The 24,576-nt window shown below is 37.3% G+C and overlaps 1 protein-coding gene across 2 annotated transcripts; it reads left to right on the forward strand.

Moving 5' to 3' along the window:
- Positions 1–86: 86 nt before the first annotated feature.
- cdc42ep4a (CDC42 effector protein (Rho GTPase binding) 4a) lies at positions 87–23,010 on the forward strand. 2 transcript variants are annotated; one of them, XM_079873553.1, is made up of 2 exons: positions 87–322; positions 19,493–23,010. In XM_079873553.1, exon 2 carries the CDS (start codon positions 19,676–19,678, stop codon positions 20,681–20,683), a length of 1,008 nt encoding a protein of 335 aa, XP_079729679.1. In that variant the 5' UTR covers positions 87–322; positions 19,493–19,675; the 3' UTR covers positions 20,684–23,010. The 2 variants fall into 2 exon arrangements, with proteins under 2 accessions (XP_079729679.1, XP_079729680.1); XM_079873554.1 differs by lacking the exon at positions 87–322 and adding an exon at positions 18,041–18,268 and having other exon boundaries at positions 19,493–22,996.
- The last annotated feature ends 1,566 nt before the right edge of the window (positions 23,011–24,576 follow it).

Here is a 24,576-nt window from a genome sequence, read left to right on the forward strand (position 1 = left end):
AATTGTGCTGTGTCTTTAAGCGCAGCGTGTATAGGGGCGTGTCTAATGTTAATAGGGGGCGTGTCTGTGAAAAGAAAGGGCGGAGTCGAATGAATTATTGCACAGAGAGGTGCGTTTAGAGCAGAGCTTGTCACAGGAAGGATGCGGGCGGCTGTCTGTGGACTCAGAGCTTGTGTGTGTATTGTCACAACTGAGAGATACATGTATTTATTACCTATAAATAAACAACATAAAGAAGCACGAGGAAATATTTAGCTCAAACAGCAAACCACCCTCGGATGAAATCACGAGCTACAGTGTATGGAGCACAGCCTTAAATACAGTAAGTTTAACCCTATTTTAAAGAGAGTGGGATATTTCACACAATTAAAACATGCATGCATAGAGCTTATTTTAACTCTCGCGTGAGCGTAGATTTAGCTACTAGCAACAATCCAATTTTGCCTTTATTTATTATATAGGTGGTAACGTTACTGGTTTAGGTCAAAGTTTTTGTTTAGTTTGCTGAGGCAAACCATTCATTAGTCTGCACTATACTAACACGAGACCTCCATCAGTCTTCAAAGCCATGGTCGAATAAGGGAGGGTCTCTCGAAAGATGTTTATCATTTTTGGAATGCATGGTTCTGTTCAAAATATATAATTAAGCTGCTATACATCTCCATGCATTTGCATAAAAATATATCCTTTCCGCGTATAGAAGTGCTTTCTGTGTGTCCATTGTTTATTTCTGTGAGGATCCATCATCATCATCATCATCATCACTGCTCCACATGGTCAGCTGGATCATTGTTCTTTATGTGCTCGTGCGTTTCACCCAACACTCACGAGTCAAGCACTCTTATTGATTTCGCACCCTCAAATTTGAGCTCAAATTTGCTCAATCAACATACGTCATGTGTGTTGCGACACGGTCGCCTCTCGGTCACTGTCTGTGATGATGATGTCCATGTGCATGACTGCTGCTATGAAATATTGCCGGTGTAGTATATTGGCTAATTGGCGCACAGCATGTGCAACACATAACATTTCTTTGTTGTGAATTGAATGCAGATTTAGAAACGGAACTTAGACACAGCCAGTATGAGGTCTGTCACAAAGGGAAGATCCAGTGCAATGAGATTGGCTATGGTGCCCATGGCAATGGATGAACTTGAATGTCCTGACCTACATTATAATACAGATGTCTTAAATTATAAGATTAAGCTATGGTTTAAAACACTATGCGCGAAAGGATGTAAAAAAAAAAAAAAAAAAAAAAAAAAAAAAAATATATATATATATATATATATATTCTATTCTATTATTTATATATATATATATATATATATATATATATATATATATATATATATATACACTCACCTAAAGGATTATTAGGAACACCATACTAATACTGTGTTTGACCCCCTTTCGCCTTCAGAACTGCCTTAATTCTACGTGGCACTGATTCAACAAGGTGCTGAAAGCATTCTTTAGAAATGTTGGCCCATATTGATAGGATAGCATCTTGCAGTTGATGGAGATTTGTGGGATGCACATCCAGGGCACGAAACTCCCGTTCCACCACATCCCAAAGATGCTCTATTGGGTTGAGATCTGGTGACTGTGGGGGCCATTTTAGTACAGTGAACTCATTGTCATGTTCAAGAAACCAATTTAAAATGATTCGAGCTTTGTGACATGGTGCATTATCCTGCTGGAAGTAGCCATCAGAGGATGGGTACATGGTGGTCAGAAAGGGATGGACATGGTCAGAAACAATGCTCAGGTAGGCCGTGGCATTTAAACGATGCCCAATTGGCACTAAGGGGCCTAAAGTGTGCCAAGAAAACATCCCCCACACCATTACACCACCACCACCAGCCTGCACAGTGGTAACAAGGCATGATGGATCCATGTTCTCATTCTGTTTACGCCAAATTCTGACTCTACCATCTGAATGTATCAACAGAAATCGAGACTCGTCAGACCAGGCAACATTTTTCCAGTCTTCAACTGTCCAATTTTGGTGAGCTCGTGCAAATTGTAGCCTCTTTTTCCTATTTGTAGTGGAGATGAGTGGTACCCGGTGGGGTCTTCTGCTGTTGTAGCCCATCCGCCTCAAGGTTGTGCATGTTGTGGCTTCACAAATGCTTTGCTGCATACCTCGGTTGTAACGAGTGGTTATTTTAGTCAAAGTTGCTCTTCTATCAGCTTGAATCAGTCGGCCCATTCTCCTCTGACCTCTAGCATCAACAAGGCATTTTCGCCCACAGGACTGCCGCATACTGGATGTTTTTCCCTTTTCACACCATTCTTTGTAAACCCTAGAAATGATTGTGCGTGAAAATCCCAGTAACTGAGCAGATTGTGAAATACTCAGACCGGCCCGTCTGGCACCAACAACCATGCCACGCTCAAAATGCCTTAAATCACCTTTCTTTCCCATTCTGACATTCAGTTTGGAGTTCAGGAGATTGTCTTGACCAGGACCACACCCCTAAATGCATTGAAGCAACTGCCATGTGATTGGTTGATTAGATAATTGCATTAATGAGAAATTTATACAAAATTATACACCGTATATGCATTATTTGGAAGATTTCTGTTTTTTAAACATTAGGATACATTTACACGACAATGATCTACAAAAACCACATAGAAACCACAACGTTGTGAAAAAAGATACCCCTTCACATGAAAACGACTAAAAGTGCTGTATTATTCATGCCAGGCCAGTAGCTGGCGATGTCACTTCGTAAAAAAACACGTCGTGCCTATAGACAGAACACGCAATACGCATGCGCATGACGTCACCGTTTTCACAAATTCTGATTTTCGTAGTTTACACAGAGATGATAACGGTATCATTTTCAAAAACTTGAACTTTGAAAAGTTTGCGCTTTCAGTCCCCCAAAACATTGTGGTGTAAATGAACAGCCAAAACACATAAATGTTCTGCTTTTATTTGAAATCGGTGTGGCGTAAACAACCCCTTATGTATCATGCTAATAGTTAATGTCATGAAGTACACTCAATATGTGTATGTTTTTCTAATACCGAGTACTTCATACGTCCACTTAAAATAAATTGGTGGTTAAAAGTCAGTACTGAGAAAAGCACTAGCATCATTTGTTTAAAGATGCCATTTTGATCATTTGATATTCAGTTTATGTAATAAAATTGATACATTTATAAATGAAAGAAAAATTCAGAAATCTTTCTGTGCTACTGAAGGAGATCCCATATTAATCTTTCACATTAGTAACAATAGCCACAATAGCTGTATTTTGTTGATGATAACTGTTAGTATGGTAAATTGTAGGGCTGGGCGATAAAACGATAACGATATGTATCGCGATAGACACGTAATCAATATCAATAAAAAATGCGTTCGATAAAACGTTCGATAATTTTTATTTATTTTTTTCGTCGGAAGAAACCAGCAAAGCAAGTTTGATTGCATGAACAAAGGCACTCACTCTCTAGTAGCCTAACTAAATAAAACAGGAAAAGTCAGCTCGCCTGACTTAAAGTCTGACCGACCGTAGTCAGACCAATGTCATCTGCAGATTATGCAAGACCGTCGTCAGTTTCTCTGTTATTCGCGTGCTGATGCGCTGTTCTAGCATGTGCGTTTCTCAGCGCATACATGTGAAGCTCACATGCACTAAAAGCTGTCTACCAGCGCCTGAATACTAAGTTATCTTTCGAGTCTTATTTTGCTAATACTGTTATATACACACAAGGTTTACATAAACTAGTCGGATATGTCTAAAGTGAAAGCAAACTTGAGAAAATTGAGAGAAAATCTGCTTGTCAAATGCGTGTATAATAGACGCGTCACGCGCAGCTCTTAAAGAGACAGTAGTAATAGTAAACACGCTGCCGCTTGTCCTTAAAGGGATAGTTCACCCAAAAATAAAAATTATCTCATTATTTACGCACTCTAATGTTGTTCCAAACCTGTATTAATTGCCTTCTAATATTTTCTAATATTAATATTTTGAAGAATGTGGGTATCCAAACAGTAGCTGGTCCCCATTGACTTCCATAGGAGAAAAATATACTATGGAAGTCACTGGGGTACATCAACTGTTGGTCATTCTTCCAAATAACTTTTATTTTCAACAGAAGAAAGAAACTTATTCAAGTTTAAAACAACGTGAGAGAGTAAATTATGAAAATTAGAATTTTTAGGAGAACTATCCCTTTAATGTTAATAAAACAACAAAATGTAAAGAGAAAATCACTCACTGCTCTTGACTAATAACTTTATTAATAGCTTTAATAAGTATCAATGTATAATTTATAGAAAATAGAAAGAAATAGATTTATAGAAAGAAATCGTAATATTATATTTTTGCCATATCGCCCACCCCTTTATAAAGCATTTCTTACGTATTCTTTAATTTTGCACCTTAATGTTAAGAGATAATTGTTAAGTGTTCATTGTGATTTTAGACTTTTGAGTTTTCCATGGTCGTGTTGACATTTCTGCCTTTATAACTGATGGGATTATAATCAGAGGTAGGTTAAGTTTAAAATAAAAAATCTTTAAATGTAATATATTTGTCTCCTGGACTGGTCCTTATTTTAAATATGTTATAAAAAAATTCAATAATTATCGATATCGACCGATATGAAACACTTATATCGTGATACAGTTTTCAGCCATATCGCCCAGCCCTAGTAAATTGTTTTAAGGAGCCTAATCACCATACGAATTCATGTTTGACTTTGGCGATGGCGTATGGAACAACACTCAAGTGCATCTGAAGGTCTGTTTACACACGTGTGTCCACCAGTTGATAAACGGTCCTCGTGTTTGTTTAGTTACAGAAGTTCAGCACCTGCTGGTCATTCTGGTACTCAGGTTAATGTGTTTCCCGTTTTCTCGTTCATCACTCCCCCACAGTAAACAGACCGCCAGAAACCAGATGTACAAGTTTATGTACTCGCTGCTTTCTTTCTGTTAGTCTACTTGAAATGTTTTCCGCTTATCTTGATATTTGTTTGATATTTGATACTTCTCAACATTATGATGTTGAGAAGATCTCTTCCTCATTTACAAAAATGTTAAGGAGAAAGATATATCATTTTCACCTGCATTCTCGTCAGAATTAGCAGTAGTGTGTATTTGCCTCTGGAAGTCACTTTCTCATTTGCAATTAATTATTGTGACTTTTTTCAGCCTCAGTGGGTTTAAATGCATGTACATCTTCAGCTCATTGTTCCGCATCCCTTTTTAGTGATTATATTTTTAAAAACCTAATGGATCATTCTGTGTCAGATCAACCAAGTTTTGGAAACTTCCCAGGCTACGGTATGACAACTTTCATCTACAGGTGAGAGAAAATGACTTTAGAAAGATGGCAGCATCATTTTATTTTTACTCAGAGATTGGTAGGCCTATTAGTAAAAGCTATTGACTAAAGCAATCCCTATTGCATTATATGCCAATGGTGACAGGTCCAAAACAGTGACGGGTCCAAAATTGGAAAAAGCAATTTGCGTGTTTTTTTCCCCCCTAATGTTTGCATGCCTGTAACTCAAGAAGTATAAAAGATAACCTTAATATCATTTTAGATATTGGTTCTTAACAAACCTTTCTTTTGGTATATTTCACTCTACAGGGTTCACTCGCACAGATATGGAGATCTCAATGTGTCTCCATGAGTGAATTGTTAAATTCTACACATTTTCAGTGGTCAAAAACCAAATGCGAGCCACTTTACTTACGGCTGACACTTTTCTCCTTTAAAGAGGAATGCCTGAATAACTAATAATGTTGAAAATAGAAATGCATCTTGTTTCCTTTCAAAACATTTGCATAACATAGGCATGTTCTTTAAAAAGAGAAAAGTATCAGCTGTATGCAAAGTGACCCACATTTGGTTTTTGACCACTGAAAATGTGTACAGTTGACCAATTTACTCATGGAGCTGCATTAAGATCTCTGTGATTGAACCATATTGGGCCTTTAAAATGAAGATACCAAAAGAAATGTTTATTAAAAACCAAAATTTAAAAGGATATTAAGATATATTTAATACTTCGAGTTACAGGCATGCAAACTTGGGGCAAAAAACACAAAAAAGGGGTTCCCCCCATTTCTTTAACTGTCACCATTGGCATATAAAGTATTCAGATGTAACTAATAGACCTACCAAACTTTGTCTAAAAATAAAATAATGATGCTGCCATCTTTCTAAAGTCATGTTTACCCCAGAATGACCCTAATATGGTTCAATCACAGAGATATGGAGATCTTAATGCAGCTCCATGAGTAAATTGGTCAATTGTACACAGATTCAATTTATGGTTTTCTAGTTCACAACCGCCTGTTTTTTGTGGACTAATGTCCTGGAGAGTGTTTTTGAGCATATATTCTGTTTCTGTGTATTTCCTAATGGTAAAATAAGAACAGGTGTTAAAAGGGTGATATTATAAAGAAGATCCCAGTATGTTTTTGACATTATTTCTGTGTGTGCACGCGCATGTCCTCGACCTCTGCATTTCTGTACATCTGTGTGGCTCAATGTGTATCCAGCCTTTTCACGTTCCAGGAAATTCCACATAAACTGTATTTTTCCCCAGAACAGAGCAGTGAAAGCAATGTCAAGCGCCGGAGGCTGAAAAATGCCTAATAGAGCCGTCAGTATGTTGCATGAAATCATACAAATACAGATGCTAACAGGAATAAAATTAGGTAGAAATAGCATGCTTGATGGAACCAATTGCAGATGGAGATATCACATGAGATTTATTTGACATGATACAGTGGGCAGGGTATGTGAATTCAGCCTCGATTGCTCTCTGATCCACTGCCAATTCACTGACCACTTTAAACTTTATATAACCTCTCCGTAAAAACCCTGAAACATCACAATCTTGCACTTACCGTTTAATTAGTGGCATTTATAGGGCAAGCATCAGTATTACTTTTACTAATTGACCCTAAATATTAATCTTTACTTTGTCACTTATCCTTCTCCGTTAAATATATATGTATGTATGTATGAATGATATATTATATTATATTATATTAGAGATGCCATAGACATATTATACCTCAAATCATACCCCTTGGGGAAACTCCTTTATGTTACGGATTCCATAAGTTTAAAGAGCTAAAGTTTCTTCCCGCTGTTTTTAACCAATTAATACATGGTTTTTCCAGTCATTTGTGATTGGTTGAATATGGTTGAATTGAATCATTGAAGGTCAGCAGCAAATACATTGCTTAATAAAGTGAGATTAAATACATAAAGTATATTTGAGTAATTTAACATTTAAATAATGTAGGTTTGCGTAATATTCTGAGTTTGCGTTTCACTTTTTCATTTTGAGAAATACTGAATCTGTTATATCATTTGCTTTCAGGATAATCCTTTATGCAAAATTGAAGTTTACTTGTGTGAATTTGAAACAATTACAGCCGAGTATACAACGGTACGTTTTGCACTGAGGAAAACGCATCTCAAACACATTAAACACGCATATGATGGTAGGACAAGCCATGTAGGTTTATGATTTAGTTTGAAGTGCTTAATATAAAGCACTTCTCATGTTTAAGATAATTTGGATCATGCACTTATCTGGCAACAGCTCTGTCCTTCCTTATTTTTCAGATAAGTTTGCAACAAAGTATATTTCCCATCCTAGGGGGGGAAATCGGAGTTTGAAATGACGTTCCGCACGTGCAGTGGTTAAAACAACACTATATTCATTTGGTAAACGTGTGTACCAAACCGAAAGACCCACCCCAAATACACCCCTAATTTAAAGTTATCTTGAGGCCCCCTAGTTGGCTATGTCCTCCTGGTAAAGAATGACTGTATTAGAGACATGGACCAATAAGAAATCACTTAGAAAACCTTGTTTTCATGTCAATTTGATTCAATATTTGATGGTAGAGAAAGGTGCATTGTCTGTTACTAGTTATAGAACCATTTCTTTGTTGTTACACAATGAAACTTTCCCTGGAAGGTTTGTCTATGTCTGGCTTTGTCACTCATTCTCTTTCCTATTTATCCATAAAACTTCAACATAAAGGCAAAAAACAGTGTCAACACGGCATCTCAGCTATTTAAAAGGACGCCTTTCATGGATCCCATCACTGTTTTATGACTGCAGACCGTGTGTTTTTAAAGATACCCGGCAGTAACATCACACCTGGTGAGGATGAGAGTGGTTGTAATGTTCACACCTGCCTTTAGGTGGAATAGACTCTCATTACAGCGAGGGACGCTACACTCTTACATATAAATACGTGAAGTTCATCGTAAACATCACTTGAGCAGCAATAACAGTCAGTTTATGGAGGCCTGCTGTGCTGTTTGCTTGTTTAGTGTGATGGGGGTTGAGTTTGTGTTGTGTTTATGCTCCTGCGGAAGGGCAGGGAGTTGATCTTGTTGGGATGGGAGGGAGTGGACACTCTGCCCTTCCTGTCCAAAAACCCCAGTTTAACCCCAAACTCAATCTAATTCCCATCATTCTGTCTGTGTTGTTGCACCGTATTTCACTTGACAGTCCAGACTGAATGTACTGCTTTTAAAGGCTGTTTATTGATTAAGTCACTATTCATGCATTGTTTTACTCTCGAGTCCTCAAGTTTAACAAAGTACTTTTAGTTTAGTAAGTAGTCAATTTAAGATGACACAAGGCCTGTTCACACCAAAAACAATAACTATAACGATATCATATGTGTGTCCACCGATGGACAATAAAATTCTGTTTATTATAAGCTTGCGCTGCAGTTAAATTCTTTAAAGATTCTGATTTGCTGTCAGTGTATTTTAAAATTTTTGAGACACTTGGCATGTACAATTTACATCTGTGATCTATAAGCTATAACTACGGTATTTTTTTGTTTGTTTGTGAAATAATCAGTAGTAGAGAAATGTTTTCATTTTTGGAGACTGACGCACCATTATTTGAATTCTTTCCCCCCACACTGGTCTGTTGTTGTGCTATCGTCTATTTTTATATAAACCCACCGTCAAACTGCACACAAATACAAAACAAACTGTGGTCGTCTTTTTTTTTTTTTTTTTTACAAGAGATGGTCTCTTCCTGTGTAAGTGAGTAGTTCCTGGCAGACAGACAGGCTTCATTCTTACAGTCGGTTGTTGTGTTAGCCATGTGTGTGTCTCACTGTCATCTGTCTGGCGTCCACATCACCGGTGTTTTGGGAGCTGTGGATTGTCCTCTGTAAATAATATGCAGCTTTGAAAATATTTTGCTTTGGAGCAGAATGAATATAGATGTGCTGACGTGATTATTCCCGCCAAAAACAATGGATTTGTGTGTGCGAGTGCCAACATTTCTACTGTGTGAATAATCCTGTACATGGCTTTATTGTTCTTTGCTCAAAAACAACATCCAGAAAAAAATACTGTACAATGAAAATATATTAAAAATATAAAAATAAGTATAAAATATTTAAAAATTTAATGTAAAATGTTAAAAATAATGTAAGTAATAATGTATTTTTTTTAATAAGAGGAAATATAAATAAATGTTAAAACAAATTAAACATTAAAACAAATAAATATAAATAAAAATAATTATAAATTAAATATAAAAATATAAATAAAATTTAAATATAATAAAAATATGCACACACACACACACAAAATACTGTATATTTTGTATTTATCTTTTTTATTTTATTTATATATATTTTGTGTTTATCTTATATTTATCATCTTGTTTTATCCTATTTTTTTAATAAATTTTTATATTTTGTATTTATCTTATTTTATATTCATCTTATTTTGTTAAAATAATTAACATATGGCAGATTCTGCAAGGTGTATGGGCCACACAGTCGTGGTCAAAATGTTTACAGATAACAATAAATATTTAATATATAATATAAAAAAATAAATATAATTATAGAGAATATATATTAAATATAAAATTAATTTCAATATATAAATAAAAAAGAAACATTAAAAAAAAACTTTAGGATTTAATAGTAATAGTAATAGGATTTAATTTTAATTTAAAGTATATACCAAAATAAGTATTTTTTTTTTTTCAGTTGATTTTCAGTTAAGTCAACATGATGCTTTAATAATATTTGTTGCATATTTTGCAAATTCACTTGATTTATCATTTTGAGTGGTTCATTACATATTTTTCATAATTAAATGTTAAATATGTTTGAGTCGTACAGTATTTACAACCAGAGAGAACCCTCGTTCCCAAAGCCTAGACAAAATCTTCCTCAGGCAGAAAGCCATCACTCTTGCTGTTCTCAATCATGACATGTACTAACTACAGCTGACATCTTTTATTCTGACTGGGCCACATTTATAATGCAAGGTGAGACACCATTTTTAGTTGGAACCAAGAGGTTTGCCCCATCTAAATCACCACAAAGCAATCAAGATATTGACCCCCCAGAATAAGGGCTGCTTGAATCTTTTGACTGATCTGTTTGAAAGGCCCATCCTCCTATCTATTGTCATGCTTACTCGGCTCTGTGTAAGAGGTCTGCCACATTCAGCCCAATAGCCTTTGTGAGCAAATGCAAACGACACCTGGGAGGTGCGACAGGAGGAAGAGAGGTTAACGATGAACCATGGTGTGAAGATTATCTTATCTCAAGTGAATAATATTTACTCGCCCATCCCCTCATCCTTTCTGCATGCAACTTCCACAAAGCATAGCAGGCTTAGCATTATCTGAGGTCCGTCTGAGCAGCGGTACTAGATTAGCTGGCTTTTCAGAGCTTCCGTGATTTGTTTTTTAGGGTTATCAGCATCTGTGAGGACAAATGGGCTGGGAAGATGCTGTGGGTGCTTAGTCACTCTGCCACGGAGAGGTGCATTATGGGTAATTGAATCGGCTCTGGTCAGTGTCTGCTCTCCAAATCAAATATTTAGCCTATTTCTGGTAAAGCAGATGTAAGATGTTTCACGAGTGGTTGACACTTACATTAACATTCGTAGTCGTGCTGCTATAAAAAGAGACATCGCTTTTTTTACTCTCTTTAAAGGCTTGTTCACATCACAGGGTGCTAGAACAGCACCAAATTAGTTCTGTTTATTCTTTGTCCACTTAAATGTCTGGTGAATTCTAGGCTATATTGCTTTAAAGCAAGCGTAATTTGTTTTTGACAAGTGGGTTTTTACTTTTTTCTTTGATAGATTATTTTATCCAATTTGGCTTTGTATTCAAGGTATACATTTTGCTTGAATTTTAATTATTATATATATTTTTTGCATATTTTAATTGAAGTTTTAGTAATTTTATGGCCTTTTGTCATTAGTTTTAGAGATGCACCGATATGAACATTTTGGCTGATACCGATAACCGATAATTCTTTATTTTTGGAAGCCGATAACCGATATATTGGCCGATAAATCTAAATCCAAATTTTTTCATTATTTTTTTTAAGAGCCTGATTACAAAAACAAAAGTCTTACCATTTAAAATCCATGTCCCAAAAACACAATTATAATGATGTTCTATATCCGATATATCGTGCATCACTAATTCGTTTTTTATATATTTCTATTTAGCTTTATTTTTGTTTTAATTTTGGTAATTTTAGTACATCAATTTATTAGATTATTTCAGTTAGTTGCCAGTTTCATTTTTATATTTGTGTCTTATTTTACTTAAGCACTTAAGTAACAAAAACAAAATGTAATGGTTTTAGGTAACAAAAGCTATGTTTCCATCCAAACTTGCGAGTTTAACTTCACGCAAAAAATTGTAATATCGCATACAACATTTGTGAATGAAGCAAGCGTTTCCATCTCGTGTTCAAGAGAACAAAATCGTCACTTCCTGAGAAAAACTGCTGTGATGTTATCTTTTATTTGAATGCTGTTGTTTGTGAACGCAATCGTGTGAGACGCTTCTGGGAGGGAATTAAACCAAATCTCAGGCATTTCAGAACGATCAAACCAACAGTTGAGATGCTGTCATGCGATTGGTCCACTGGTTAGTCCAGTTATCCAATCACAGCCTCTTTTCTTTTTTTTTTTTTTTTGCACATCAAGGGGTTTATTCATTAAATGTGTTTTCATCTAGTTTGTTCATGTCTTCCAATCAGATCAAAAATGGATCCACCTCTATTGAGCGCATGCATTTTTTTAATGCGCATTTTTTGAATTTATGCTTGCCGTTTCCATCCAGCATTTTTTTAAATCTCAATATGCACATTAAAAAGGTGGATGGAAACGGCTAATAACAACCAATCACAACCTTGATTTTCATTTTGTTCTTGGTGCAAATAGGCATTTATTACTTGTTTCTCACACGTTACACATGTACTTACTCTAGTAATAACACTACATTTGCAACTAACTAAACCGAAGCCTAACCTTATAAGTGTTATTAATAACTTACTCTGTAATTAATTGTAAAGTCACACTGTAACAAGGACACCTGAAAATAAGTGTAACCATTCATTTCTTAACCAGTCTTGCTGTACCCTGCTGTTTAAAGGTCTGTCGTAATATAAGTTGGATTGTACCATATGGGTCTCTGTCTGTGCGGCCATGGGGTCATGGGGACCTCCATACAGGTCACTGGCTCCTAATGGACCCAGTCAGACGGATCTGTCCCAGCTGGTGCACACACCTCATCACATCACATCACACCGCTGCTGGCAGATTTATGTCTAGTAGGAATCACTACTTTGTTCTAGAATTCTATTCACTCAATAATTTATGAACTCAGTGGCTTTCAGTTAATTCAGTTTTCTAGAGCAAGGTGAGGCAAAAGGAAATGACTCTTTCAAGTTGCAGGCTTTTCACAGCATTTTAACATTATAATTGAATTAATGCAAGGCGTCTTTTTTCTGCTTCAGCTGTAGTCTTTCTTTTTGATGATTTTAGGACTCTGGTATTGTGCAGAACGCATACATTATTTATGGTTGAGGCGTATAATAAAAGAACGTGGCTCTGGAGGCTCCTGCTCAGACGGGCAGAGAAAAACTACCACAGATCAACAGCAGATCATTCACTGTCTGAGTGCTAGGATGCACTCAGCACTTTTGTTTGATTCACAGAGAGACTTTTGTTCACAAAGAGCGAGCTTACTGTTCGTCCACTGCGAGGACCAAAGACGACTTGAAGTGCATGTGACATGCCAGTGTGCTTCAGCCTTAAACAGCATGTTTCAGTGTCTTAACGTTGTCATTAAATTAGACCAATTAACCCATTCTTCATGTTTTAAGGGTGAAGTGGGTAATTTCTGCCCCACTAATGGCAGTCCGATGCCCAAAGGGTGTTATATGTTTGGCAACAGCTCTTCTAATACTCGATGACGGAGTGTGTAGCTTTTCATTTCTTAAACAACCATGTAGGAGGACACATCATGGCCATATTCCAGGACCAAAAATTGATGCACCTCTTTATGGAAATGAATGTTGTGATGTTATTTCCATCAAGAGGTGATTAAGATCTTGTATTGACAATGCAAGAGTCCAGCACTCTGTAAAGTCTCCTCCAGCACATCCCAAAGACTTTCAATAAATTTAAGATCTGGACTCAGAGGTGCCGATTCATTTGTGAAAATGATTCTTCACGCTCATTCTTCCTCAATTTGAGCCTGATGAATCTTGACATTGTCATCCTGGAATATGGCCATGATGTGTCGTCCTGCATGGTTGCCTAATAAATGAAAAACCACACACTCCATCAGTGTTAGAAGAACTGTTGCCAAATATTTAACATGCTATAAACATCATCATAATCACTGCAATAATGATCCAGTCATAGACGCTTAATCGTTTGCCTATTTAAATCCAAACAGCAACTTTTTTTGTCCGGGCAGTGTATGTTACGTTACGTTACGTTATCCACTACCCTACATTATTTGCACAAACAGATCACTTAAATTATAACTTGTTTGAAAACAATTATTTTTGCATTACTGTTTTGCTGCTTGTTGGGCAGTAACACACACTTCACTCATGTACGTGGATGTTATTAATTAAACAATTTCTGGATTGTGATTTCAAAATTAGGATTTGTGGTTCTCTCAGAGATGCTTTTTGAAACTAGAGGCACCCGAAATGCATTGTGTGTGTGTGTCTGTATGTTTTTCTATGAGATTTGCTAAACCTCTTAAACTCACACGGGGGTCAGAGGTTAGTATGTATTGGGTCGCAGGGATGTAGAAAAGGAGGAGCGGGTAGTGGGAGCGAGGGAGGTGTGTTTAGTCTGTACAGAGGAAGTCCAACTGCTCCCTACAAACTGTGTTGCTATCATAGACGTTGTGAAAGGGTATTTGGAAAGTCACTCACCCCTTCAGGGGCCTGTTGTTTCCCACGCTGCCTTCCCATGCTCCCCGGTCTTCATATTTGCACGTCTATAAATAAATCTCCTTCTTACCAGAAGCGCTTGATAAACTGGTCCAGAGATGCACATGGACCACTATTAACCAAAGGTTGTTGGCCTTTCCCGCAATATGCGCTAATGGAGCATAGTGGGGCACTTTTGAGAGGGATTTAGATACAGACTGCAGTGTGTCTGTATAGAATGACTGTTCCAGAAACAAATGCAGACCAAGTGGCCAGTGCATGAAAAAGAGCAATACTGTACATAATGTGAATTTTTACACAACTGTTGTAATAAAAACGTTCAATGCTCAAGGTGGCAATAGAGTTGTAACCTAATAATGCACAAAATGGAGTTTGCTTCGCTAGAAGCGTGTGTTCACATACTTGCGAAGACTATGTCTGGGGCCTTGGTGTACTGTATGTGGGACAGGACAGAAATGCAGCGGAACTGTGTGTCTGGGGGATTTAGGGCTTTACATCTTTCATCTACTGCTTGTTTTTCTTCCAGCTCATGCCACCCAGTAGAAACGCCTCATATAAACACTGCTGTCATTGTCCAGAATGCTGTGAAATGTTGTCCTGCATTGTAATTTGTGCCACTAAAGCCCTATTCACTTTGTCAAGGGTAGATGGAGTAATGTAAATTTACCACAGGACGTCTGTAATATTAATGGCCAATTCGCACGGGATAAGATATCTCAGTAAAACTAGCAGAAGTGGGAGGGGTAACTCGATTTGCGCATCGTCGTCACCCTCCTGTCGTCATGTGTGTATTACATTGCTTCCTGATATCACGTGCGCAAACACATATAACCTATATTTATATAAAACAGTTATGTCCGGTCGAACGATGTATTAACTTCAGATTGGATTGTGTTGGTAATAGGCACTTACAAGATGGTTCATGCCTCTAACAAGTGCTTTCGACCTTCTTTCTGATCTGAATGGTGTGTGTGGAAAACACTTGAGTTTTGCCAGAGACTCGTCCCAGCGTCTAGAAGGCAACTGAACGCTTTTTCAAGCGTCTCCATACTTGAAAAAACGCGGAAAACTACTTTTAAACAGGAAATGACGAAATATTTACGTACATATTTACAGTGGGTCTATTCGCACGGGATTAGTATTACCTGAGGTATATTTTCTGGACGTTTGAAGGTAAAAGTCGCCGTAATCTTTACTGACATTGTCCGTAATGATTACTGATATGGCACATTTGGATGGGAATAAAATCACAAGAGAAACTCTGGTAATTATTACTTTACCCCAACCTCTCCATGTTAAACTAGTCCCATCCGAATAGGGCTTAACTGAATAATTTTGCATACTGATTGCTCGCTGTCCTCTCTTTGGACTTCTGTTTGTGCCATTTTTATGAGAAGTAATTTGTTTGTATCATTATTACACTTCCATATTTCTATTAATACAATTCTGAAAATTCTATTTAGGTCATTTTCAAATTAGTGGGGAAAAAACAGTTTCCTCCCCTTTTGGGAAATTATAATCATTATATTTAATGCAAAATAAAAATTTGTTTTTGGGGGGTTGTGGCGCAAAAAAAGTGTCTAACTGCATAAAACTGCAACTTTAAGCAGAAGTTAACCAGTCGCATGGGCAGTGGTCTGAACTAACGCGCAAGTGGTAAGTGTTAACCTTCTATAACTAGCACACATTTACCTGTACTTATGTATTTGGTTATGTCGACTAATTATGTAATATTGATTAGCCAAGGTTTATTATAATCATTTTCGCTATGATCGATATAACAAAAAAACTGATATGATAGTCCAAACAGACTTTTTTTTTTTCTTTTTGTCTTTTAGAAATTAACACTTATTCAGCAAAGATGCATTAAAAATTGGTCAAAACAGACAGTAAAGAATTTTGTATTGCAAAACAAACAAACAAACATTTGATTTATCAAAGAATAAAAAAAAATAAATAAATATATATATATATATATATATCTATCTCACAGTTTCTACAAAATTTTTAAACTGTTTTCAACATTGATAATAATCATACATTTTTCTTGATCATCAAATCATCACATTATGATGATTTCTGAAGGATCGTATGACACTGAACACTGGAGTAATGATGCTGAAAATTCAGCTTGGCATCACAGGAATAAATTAGATTTTAGTATATTAACTTTTTTTTTTAATAGTAATAATATTTTACTATTACTATTTTTTTACTGTATTTATGATCAAATAAGTGAAGCCTTGGTGAGCAGAAGAGACTTCTTTCAACATCAAACTTCTGAATGGTAGTGTATAAATACATTTTCTATGTTTTTTTAAGATGTAGAAGCTTTCATAAGACATTATGATTTACATGCTTTATTAATTTTCATTTAAGTTGTATTTCTGCTCTAGCTTCTGTCCTAATAGCTTGCTCAACAAACTTGGCAACATTCAATGGCTCTTGCCTAAGGCAAGATAATGATAATGATACATTTAATCCAGATACATTTGAAAACAGCGTTTCAGTTTAAAAACGCTCTCCGTCCACACTAGCGTTTTCAGGCGTTTTCCAAAAGTTTCTCATCCACACTGAAACGTCGGGAAAAAAATAGCTAAATTCACCTTACTGCGCATGCGTAAAACCTAGTCCAGGTCACACTCAGTCACCAAATGTTTGGTCTAAAACGCAACTGCTCTCATGTTTTGCTGCAGAACTTCAAATGTGAGTAAATTTTCTGTCATCTTTGCAGGACTGTGATATGAAGAGTGTGCAAAGTAACATATTTTAGCAACAGTGTGAAAGTGAATAGCACATAACAGACACAGTACCGGTATAAACATGAATATTTATGGGTTCAAAATGCGTCACATGACTAAACATGCGTCATCGTTTTCAAATACATCCGGTTTGACAGTCCACACTACAACATGAAAACGGCGTTTTCAAATGTATCCACTTTGGAGAGCGTTTTCAAAAAGCTTCGTTTTCATTAATAAAAACGCTGTCTCAGTGTGGACGGATAGCCAAAACAGAGAGAAAAAGATGCGTTTTCAAACGAAAATGTATTATTGTGGACAAGGCCTAAAATAAATGGCTAAATGTAATCAAGAATTTAAATAAGGTATCAAAGCTTGTTTAATGCACAGTAGAAACAATACTATTGACCAACACTGATATCGTCACCAATATATAGTGCTTTCCTGGGAATCATTTTGAAGGCTGTGCAAGGGCTTGCTTTGTTTTCAGGTGGGCTCGTCATCATGAAATGAAGTCATGGAAACGGGTGTGTGTGGCGTAGAGCCGCAGGACTCTATCACTGATTGGCTGAGCCTTATCCTCACTCTCTCTTGCCTTCAGGGAGGTGCTGGCTGCATGCATTCAGTCCGTCTCTAACAGAAGACACAATAGAAGATGCTCATTATCTGTTATTTAAACAGTGAGCTCTGATATTCAGTGGTTCTGGGACATGGCATGTCATTTTTTTTTTTTTTTTTTTTTTGTGCTCTATAATTAATCTTTAATACCAAAGAGAGTGATGATTCTATTCTAGTCAATGATTTTCTGCATAATTCACAAAATCATTGTGGATAATTTAGGTTTTTAATTTAGTCATTGACTATGCTGATGCATTTTAATCAGTGAACTGTATAGAGTGAAATAAACATTTTGGTTGGTGCCAAAAGGAAATAAAAAGCACGCTGACAGGAAACACTAACATCTGTGTGGCGGAGGGGTGTTGCTATAGAGACGCAGGCAGGTAAGGACATTATCAGGAAGTGCAGACAAAGCTGGTAGAGAAAGACTGAGCCAGAAAGAGGTCATGAGTTGGTTGGGCACCTCAGAGAAATTTACTCTTGCTGCTGTTCGTTTTCAAAGCAAAGACTTCATGAATATAACAGCAGATCTGTGACAGGAAAAACTTGTTCCCTGCCAAGCACTTGGCCTGTCTCTCACCGTTAGTGTTAATTTACAGACCTTGGAATTATGCCACAGGACTCTCCGGTGAGGGTAAGCATTTTATTCATTCAAAGTGAGGTCTGACGCTCTTAAACAAACCTTGTTGTGGCGTTTTGAGTTGGAGGTTTGTACTTGCTTGTCTGTGTGTAAATGTGTTTGTGCTTAATTTGATAATAATTGTGGTTGTCTCTGGTGAGTTACTTAGTTCAGAGCATAGAGGTTAATCTTAGAGTCGAGTATGTTACCTCCGAGCCATCAATAGGGTCATGGCTAACCATGTTCCTCTGTCTCTGCATACAGTCATGACTAATTACACAGGAAGTCACTGTCACTTGATAGAGAGTCTTATCGGTCTTATCTGTACTGCAGAGCAATGGCGTTTGATGAGATATTGCATTCTAACAGAGTATCATTGGCAGCTGGTCTCTATCTGTGATGTTGTCCTTGTACTTGTGTATTATACAATCATTTATTTACCATACTGAGAATTTTAGAGAGGGAAATGTGCTTAATTGTCATGAAAATTAAAATCATAATGATTCCAAAAACTAGCTTTATTATCTTTAAATAAATGTTTTCTTTTTGATTATTTTGGGGTAAAATATGAAGAGTTCAGATACAAAAGCCTCTAAGTGCCATCTGAAATTTTCTTCTAGAATGATCATTTTTATCAAGCTCGTATATTTAAGTTCAGTAATTTCACTTAAATGACAATCTTCATTTGCCATTTAAGTGAAATTACTGAACTTAAATATACAAGCTTGATAAAAATGATCATTCTAGAAGAAAATTTCAGATGGCACTTAGAGGTTTTTGCATCTGAACTCTTCATATGGTTTTACCCTATGGGGATATTACTATTGACACCGTAAGTATTTCACCAAGTAGTTAAACTCTCTACTACGTTCTTTCAGCAGTCTCTGCTTATCTTATTAATGATTGAAAGTCTGCCTGCCTGACCGCAAGAATCCTGACCCTTACCTCATCTGAATGCCAAAAGCACTTCTGCAGACTAGCGCGGGGAAAAGAATGACACTGCAGCTTCGGCTGGTATTCTGGCCAGACACATTGATAAGACATCCTGGAACTGCCTGTGTTCTGCCTGGACTTCCAATTTCTTCTGACCGTATTGATCTTGCACTCAGAAAGGCAAACAACATAGAGTTATAATTAACTCAACTTCTTAGCTTTCCACTGTGGTTTTGCTTAGAATCAAGATGTCATCTCCAGTTAACTATGAAATTTAATTTTGATTTTGTTTGTTCCCAATTACAGATTATCTCCTGTCTGACAGATGAAGTGGCAGCCATCAAGACTGGACAGTGTCGGCCTGAGCAGAATCTGGTTAAACCAGGAACCTTTTAGGACTCTTTAATAGAAAACTACTGATTTGTGAAACCACATCACCACCAGTCAAACACAATTGTAGGACTGGATTTGTGAGTTGTAAAAACCAAGATGCCTATCTTAAAGCAGATAGTAGCGGGGTCTCAGACCAAACGGCGCTCCCGTATGGACCTTACTACAGAGATGATCAGCGCTCCGTTGGGTGACTTTCGGCACACTATGCATGTCGGGCGCAGTGGGGAAGCTTTCGGGGACACCTCTTTCCTAAGCACTCGATCCGGAGAGCCATCCCAAGAGGGACACACCTATCCTCGCTCTCCGAAACCGGGACTGTTGTCTCGTACCTTCCGGAGCAGCAAGCGCTCTCAGTCCGTCACCAGAGTAGACCTGCAAGACAATACCCTCCTTCCTCCCAGTGGGTCACCTACCTTTGTGAAGAATGCCATGTCCTTGCCCTTTCTGAACAATGAAGATGAACACGATATTGACAGTAGGGAGCTTAAGAGCTTGACATCCAGCCCCTCCAATGGGGCCTCTGCTAACGCATTGGACCTGGAGCTCCATGAGAAACACTTCGGTGTGTTGACGGACCTGCGCTCTTATCCATCCTACAACGGGGGAGGAATGAAGAAGGCTGAATCTGTAATGTCTTTCCATGTTGACCTTGGGCCCTCGATGCTGGGGGAAATCCTGGGGGTCATGGAGAAGGAAGACGATGATCAGGGGTTTGAGGAAGGCAAGAGCAGTGAGGGACATGCTTCTCCTCTGCCCTGCAACCAGGGAGAAGTGGATATGGATGAGGAAATGAGGGAGATTGCTGTGAAAGAAGAGGAACCAGAGGGCTTAGTTGCTCAGGACGAGGGTCCCATGAGGGCTCCCAGCTCTGTCGACTTGGAGATCCAGAGCGAAGGCACCAGCACCCCAGAACCACACCAGAGACATCTGCACCACCTCGACAGCTGCTCCAATTCCAGCTCCGGTTCAGCCGCCATGAAGGAGAAAACAACCAGTGAGCCTTACGAGGAAGATATTGGCATTACCGACAACACCTGCAACCCAGACAATGAACCAGCCTTCTCCTCCTTCATGGAAGATGAGGATGATGAGATCCGAGTATGAAACCCTACAATCAGTTAACCCTTCTGGGGATGGATCGATAAATATTCAGAATTTGGCATTGTGTATTGAGGAGAAATGCAAAGACATAAGCACGTCAAAGCTGGACAGATGCCTCAGGTTCCTGTGTCCCTGTAGAGATAAGTTGAGGAGACTGCTTTAGCTCAGACACCAAAGCCATCTGTAACACTACTGACCCATGCTAAGATAAACAGCTGGATGTGTTTATATTCAGACTGAATATCAGTCCAAAAGGGACCTGCTACAAGTTCCACTGATAGCTCTGTTGAAGGAAAGGCATCCAGGAATACATACATGACCAAAACTTTAAACTTCACTTGCTCGAGCAAATGCCGTTTTAAGCCATTCTTCCATAGTCCCATGCAGGGTTCCCAGAGTCGTAAACTGGAAATGTCAGGGATTATTGTTATTTTCAGGCATTGAAATGTCATGAATTTCTTTGTTTTTGCAATCTCTATAAATATTTGTTTAAAAATTCTCATCCGATAATTTTTTGCGTCAAAAAATTTAGGAACCCTGCCCATGACTTGGTGCCTAAAGATAATGGTTCTTTTGATTTGGAGCACTAGTGTATTAAAGTGAATAGTGTAATTTGTTATGTGGCCCTGTGCATTAAGGTACTGTATATTTTCAAAGTTAAAATCAGAACTCTGCCATTGGCAGAAAAGTAGCATCGTGTGTGGAGGGAGCTCTTACGAGATGATCCAAAATGCTAAGTTCTGTTTTACTATACACATTCTTGGGGTTGTCAAAGCCCTACAAATAATTTATCTCTTGATTGCATAAAATTCAGTCGCACAATATATATCCGGTAATAGGATGTCATTTTGAGAGCTACTGTGTTTCAGAAGCTCAGGAAATGTCCTTGTGAAGCTGATTACAAAACCGCCCAAGATCAAATGGAGATCATTTGAAGATGGCAGATGTTTGAGATGCTCTTCATCCTCCACAGAATGATTATAGTCCACTTTTGGGAAGAATGGCAACAGGTGTCCCTTCATCAGATCTTTTTTTTCAGTCTGTACATGTTTTGCATAGTAGTTGTTTGCTCAGTATCTTGCATATCTTACCACTTCCTTCCTGCTCTTCATGGCGTGTGAGGGGAACTACTGCTGTTTATTGCTGGATTTTTTTTTTTTGTGATCAGTTTGGTTGTTGCTGTCATTGAAACATTTAAACCATAGTTTAAACAATATTACCTGTCAAGCAAAACTAAGTCAGTTGTGTTGAGTCATGTCTTCTAGTAAACATGAAAGTGTCAGTTGTATTAATTGTGCTAACTCACTTTAGCAAATTATGGCACTGGTATTGCTCCGTAGGAAATTCACAGGGGCGCTTTAATACACTGTTAATACACAGAGACACTAAAATCCATTGATTCTGTTTGCATGTTTAGACATTTTCATTATGTACATATAGGTCTTCATATTGCAGATGACCATGAATAAACTAAACCGATGCCTTTATTACTGAAGACCTTCATGTGTGAATTAACTGCAATAGTCTGCAAGCTTACTGTCTCTGAATAAAAAAATCAGGCACTGTGAAGTCTTGTGTCAGCCTTAAGCAGAAAAGTGCCAAATCTAATCTAGCATGTACTGCCTAGTAAGCCTGACTTTTGAGTATAATTTAACATGGTGAATGAATTAGGCTTTGCCTTAATCTACAATTTCAGATATGGGCCAAATAATCCATCTTAGTTTGATTACTGTGGACAGAAATGCTAAGCAAGAATTTACCCAATTTGCTTCAAGATGAACCTCAGGGAGAAAAAAAACATGAGGTTAGCTATTGAGATTTATTTGCATAGCCTTGTGCTAGCGGTCAAATTAAAATGTGGGGAGATAAAAACATAAGCAAAGAGAGAAGTCTAATTACGTATATCTGAAACTGTGTGGCTGTGTGTGAGGTGGATTTAGCGAAGCTTATCTTCGTCTTTTCTTATTTCTTTGTGATAATAGTGCTGTTTGCCTCGCTTTGCTGCAATTTCTATGTTGACATGTATATATTCATGCTTGCCAGCCTTTTCAAAAGGCTATAACTGCTATATTTTTAAATAAAAGAAAAAGTTGTCCACAAAGTTATTTTCTTCATTTCAGAATTTTTGTCCTTGTAAGATTATTATTTTGTTGTAGTTTTGTATTGTGCAAGTGGCTTAAATTTGAATTTATCATAGATAAAATAACATGAAACCATTTGGTTCATGAGACTGACAATAAACAAGTCTTTTGATTGTGATTTATTTTACTGTGTGCTAGTTATGGTGTTGGATGAGTGGAATATTAAAGCGGCCATGACATGAAAAATCTAAATTGCTTTGATCTTTTGACATATATGGTCTTTGTACCATTAAAACATCTTGCAAGTTTTATAGCTTAAAACATCCTTAATCATAAACCATCATAAACAAAGCATTACTGAATCAAGCTCCAAAAACAGCTTGTTTTGATTTTGCGGGATCTGTCATGTAACACAGGCAAACACATTTGCATATGACCGCCTCCAGAGCAAGAGATCGACACATAGTTACACATCATCACAGCATAGGCCCCGCCCACTGGCGTTCAGTCGCTTAACAGCTGACATTTGACTAAACTGGATGTGAGCGTCACGTCAAAAGCAAATAAAACTCCATTATAATCACTGACGCTGTCTACACTGGATATAGTATACAGATGCACGTTCAGTTTCTGATAATACTCCTCACGCTTGAGTCTGTCGACAACAGGACAAATGCAAGAGAAGGAATGTTCGCTTTGAGCGTCCAGTTTACACAGATTGTTTGTGTCTTCAGAAGGATCCCAGCGTCAGGAACAAGCGGATGGTTTATTTTAAGGGCGTCCCAGATCGTGTCGGAGGATTATATGTTTGTTCGGAGCATTTTATTTTGTAAATGAGGCACAGTGTAATGGAGAATTCGCAAAAAAAATATTTTATTGAAAGATGAAGCAGCCGAGTGTATTGGATTTGACAGCAGATGCATCACAAACCGCATGATTTCATAATGCTTTGTCTGTAAATTATGGTTTTACATGGAAAACGTTTTCAAAATGCTCACGTGCAATAGCGAGTGGGCGTTGATACTGTTTGTTATGCAACAACATTAGCCAATCATAACAGTGGCCGTTTACTGACAAGCCTTAAAGGAGCCGCCCCTTTAAATAATATATTATTTCAGACACGGAACGAAACGGAGGTCGAAAACAATCATTTTTCCACACATAAATGGGTGATTCTATAATTGGAGATACATTTTGTATTTCAAAAAGTTAAGGAAAAAAACTGTTCACTAACAGAAATTATTTCCAGTATAAAACATTTTCAATTTTAATAATTCAGTGCTTGCCAAACACAAGTTAGTGCCCCCCCCCCCCCCCCCCCCCCAAAAAAAAAAAAACTTGGCATTGTGCCAAAAACTCAGAAACTTGCTAGAATAAATGCTAAGAGCACATGGAACTAATGAAACATGGAACTTTTAAACAACCCACTGAGTGGTTTATCCGTGATAAAAATCAGTTTTCCTTTTGATACTGTGGTAACAGTTTTGACCTTTTACAAAATAACTCTTGGTGTGAGAATTTTAGATTAAAATATTTTCACAGAGAGAGAGCACACATTCCTTTCAGTGCTTCAGATCTTATCAGTGAGGGAAAGTGACATAATTTCCTGTATCTTACAATCTTACAACGTAAACTGGTACTGTAACAGAATTGACGCAAGATTTATTGACACATTTTTATGAGATAAAAGTTATTTTTAAACAATTTAATGTTGTAGAATTAGGAAACTTTATGACTTTAAGAACTACTTTTGGAAGTCGTTATTTGGATAGACAGCATGTGCACAGATCCATTGACTCAAATTCAATAGGCCAA

Source organism: Squalius cephalus, assembly GCF_949319135.1.
Source record: "Squalius cephalus genome assembly, chromosome: 1".
NCBI classification, from domain to species: Eukaryota; Metazoa; Chordata; class Actinopteri; order Cypriniformes; family Leuciscidae; genus Squalius; species Squalius cephalus.

Bases quoted from the DNA above. Each gene is read 5' to 3' on its own strand.
- cdc42ep4a (XM_079873553.1), top strand. From the start codon at position 19,676: ATGCCTATCTTAAAGCAGATAGTAGCGGGGTCTCAGACCAAACGGCGC.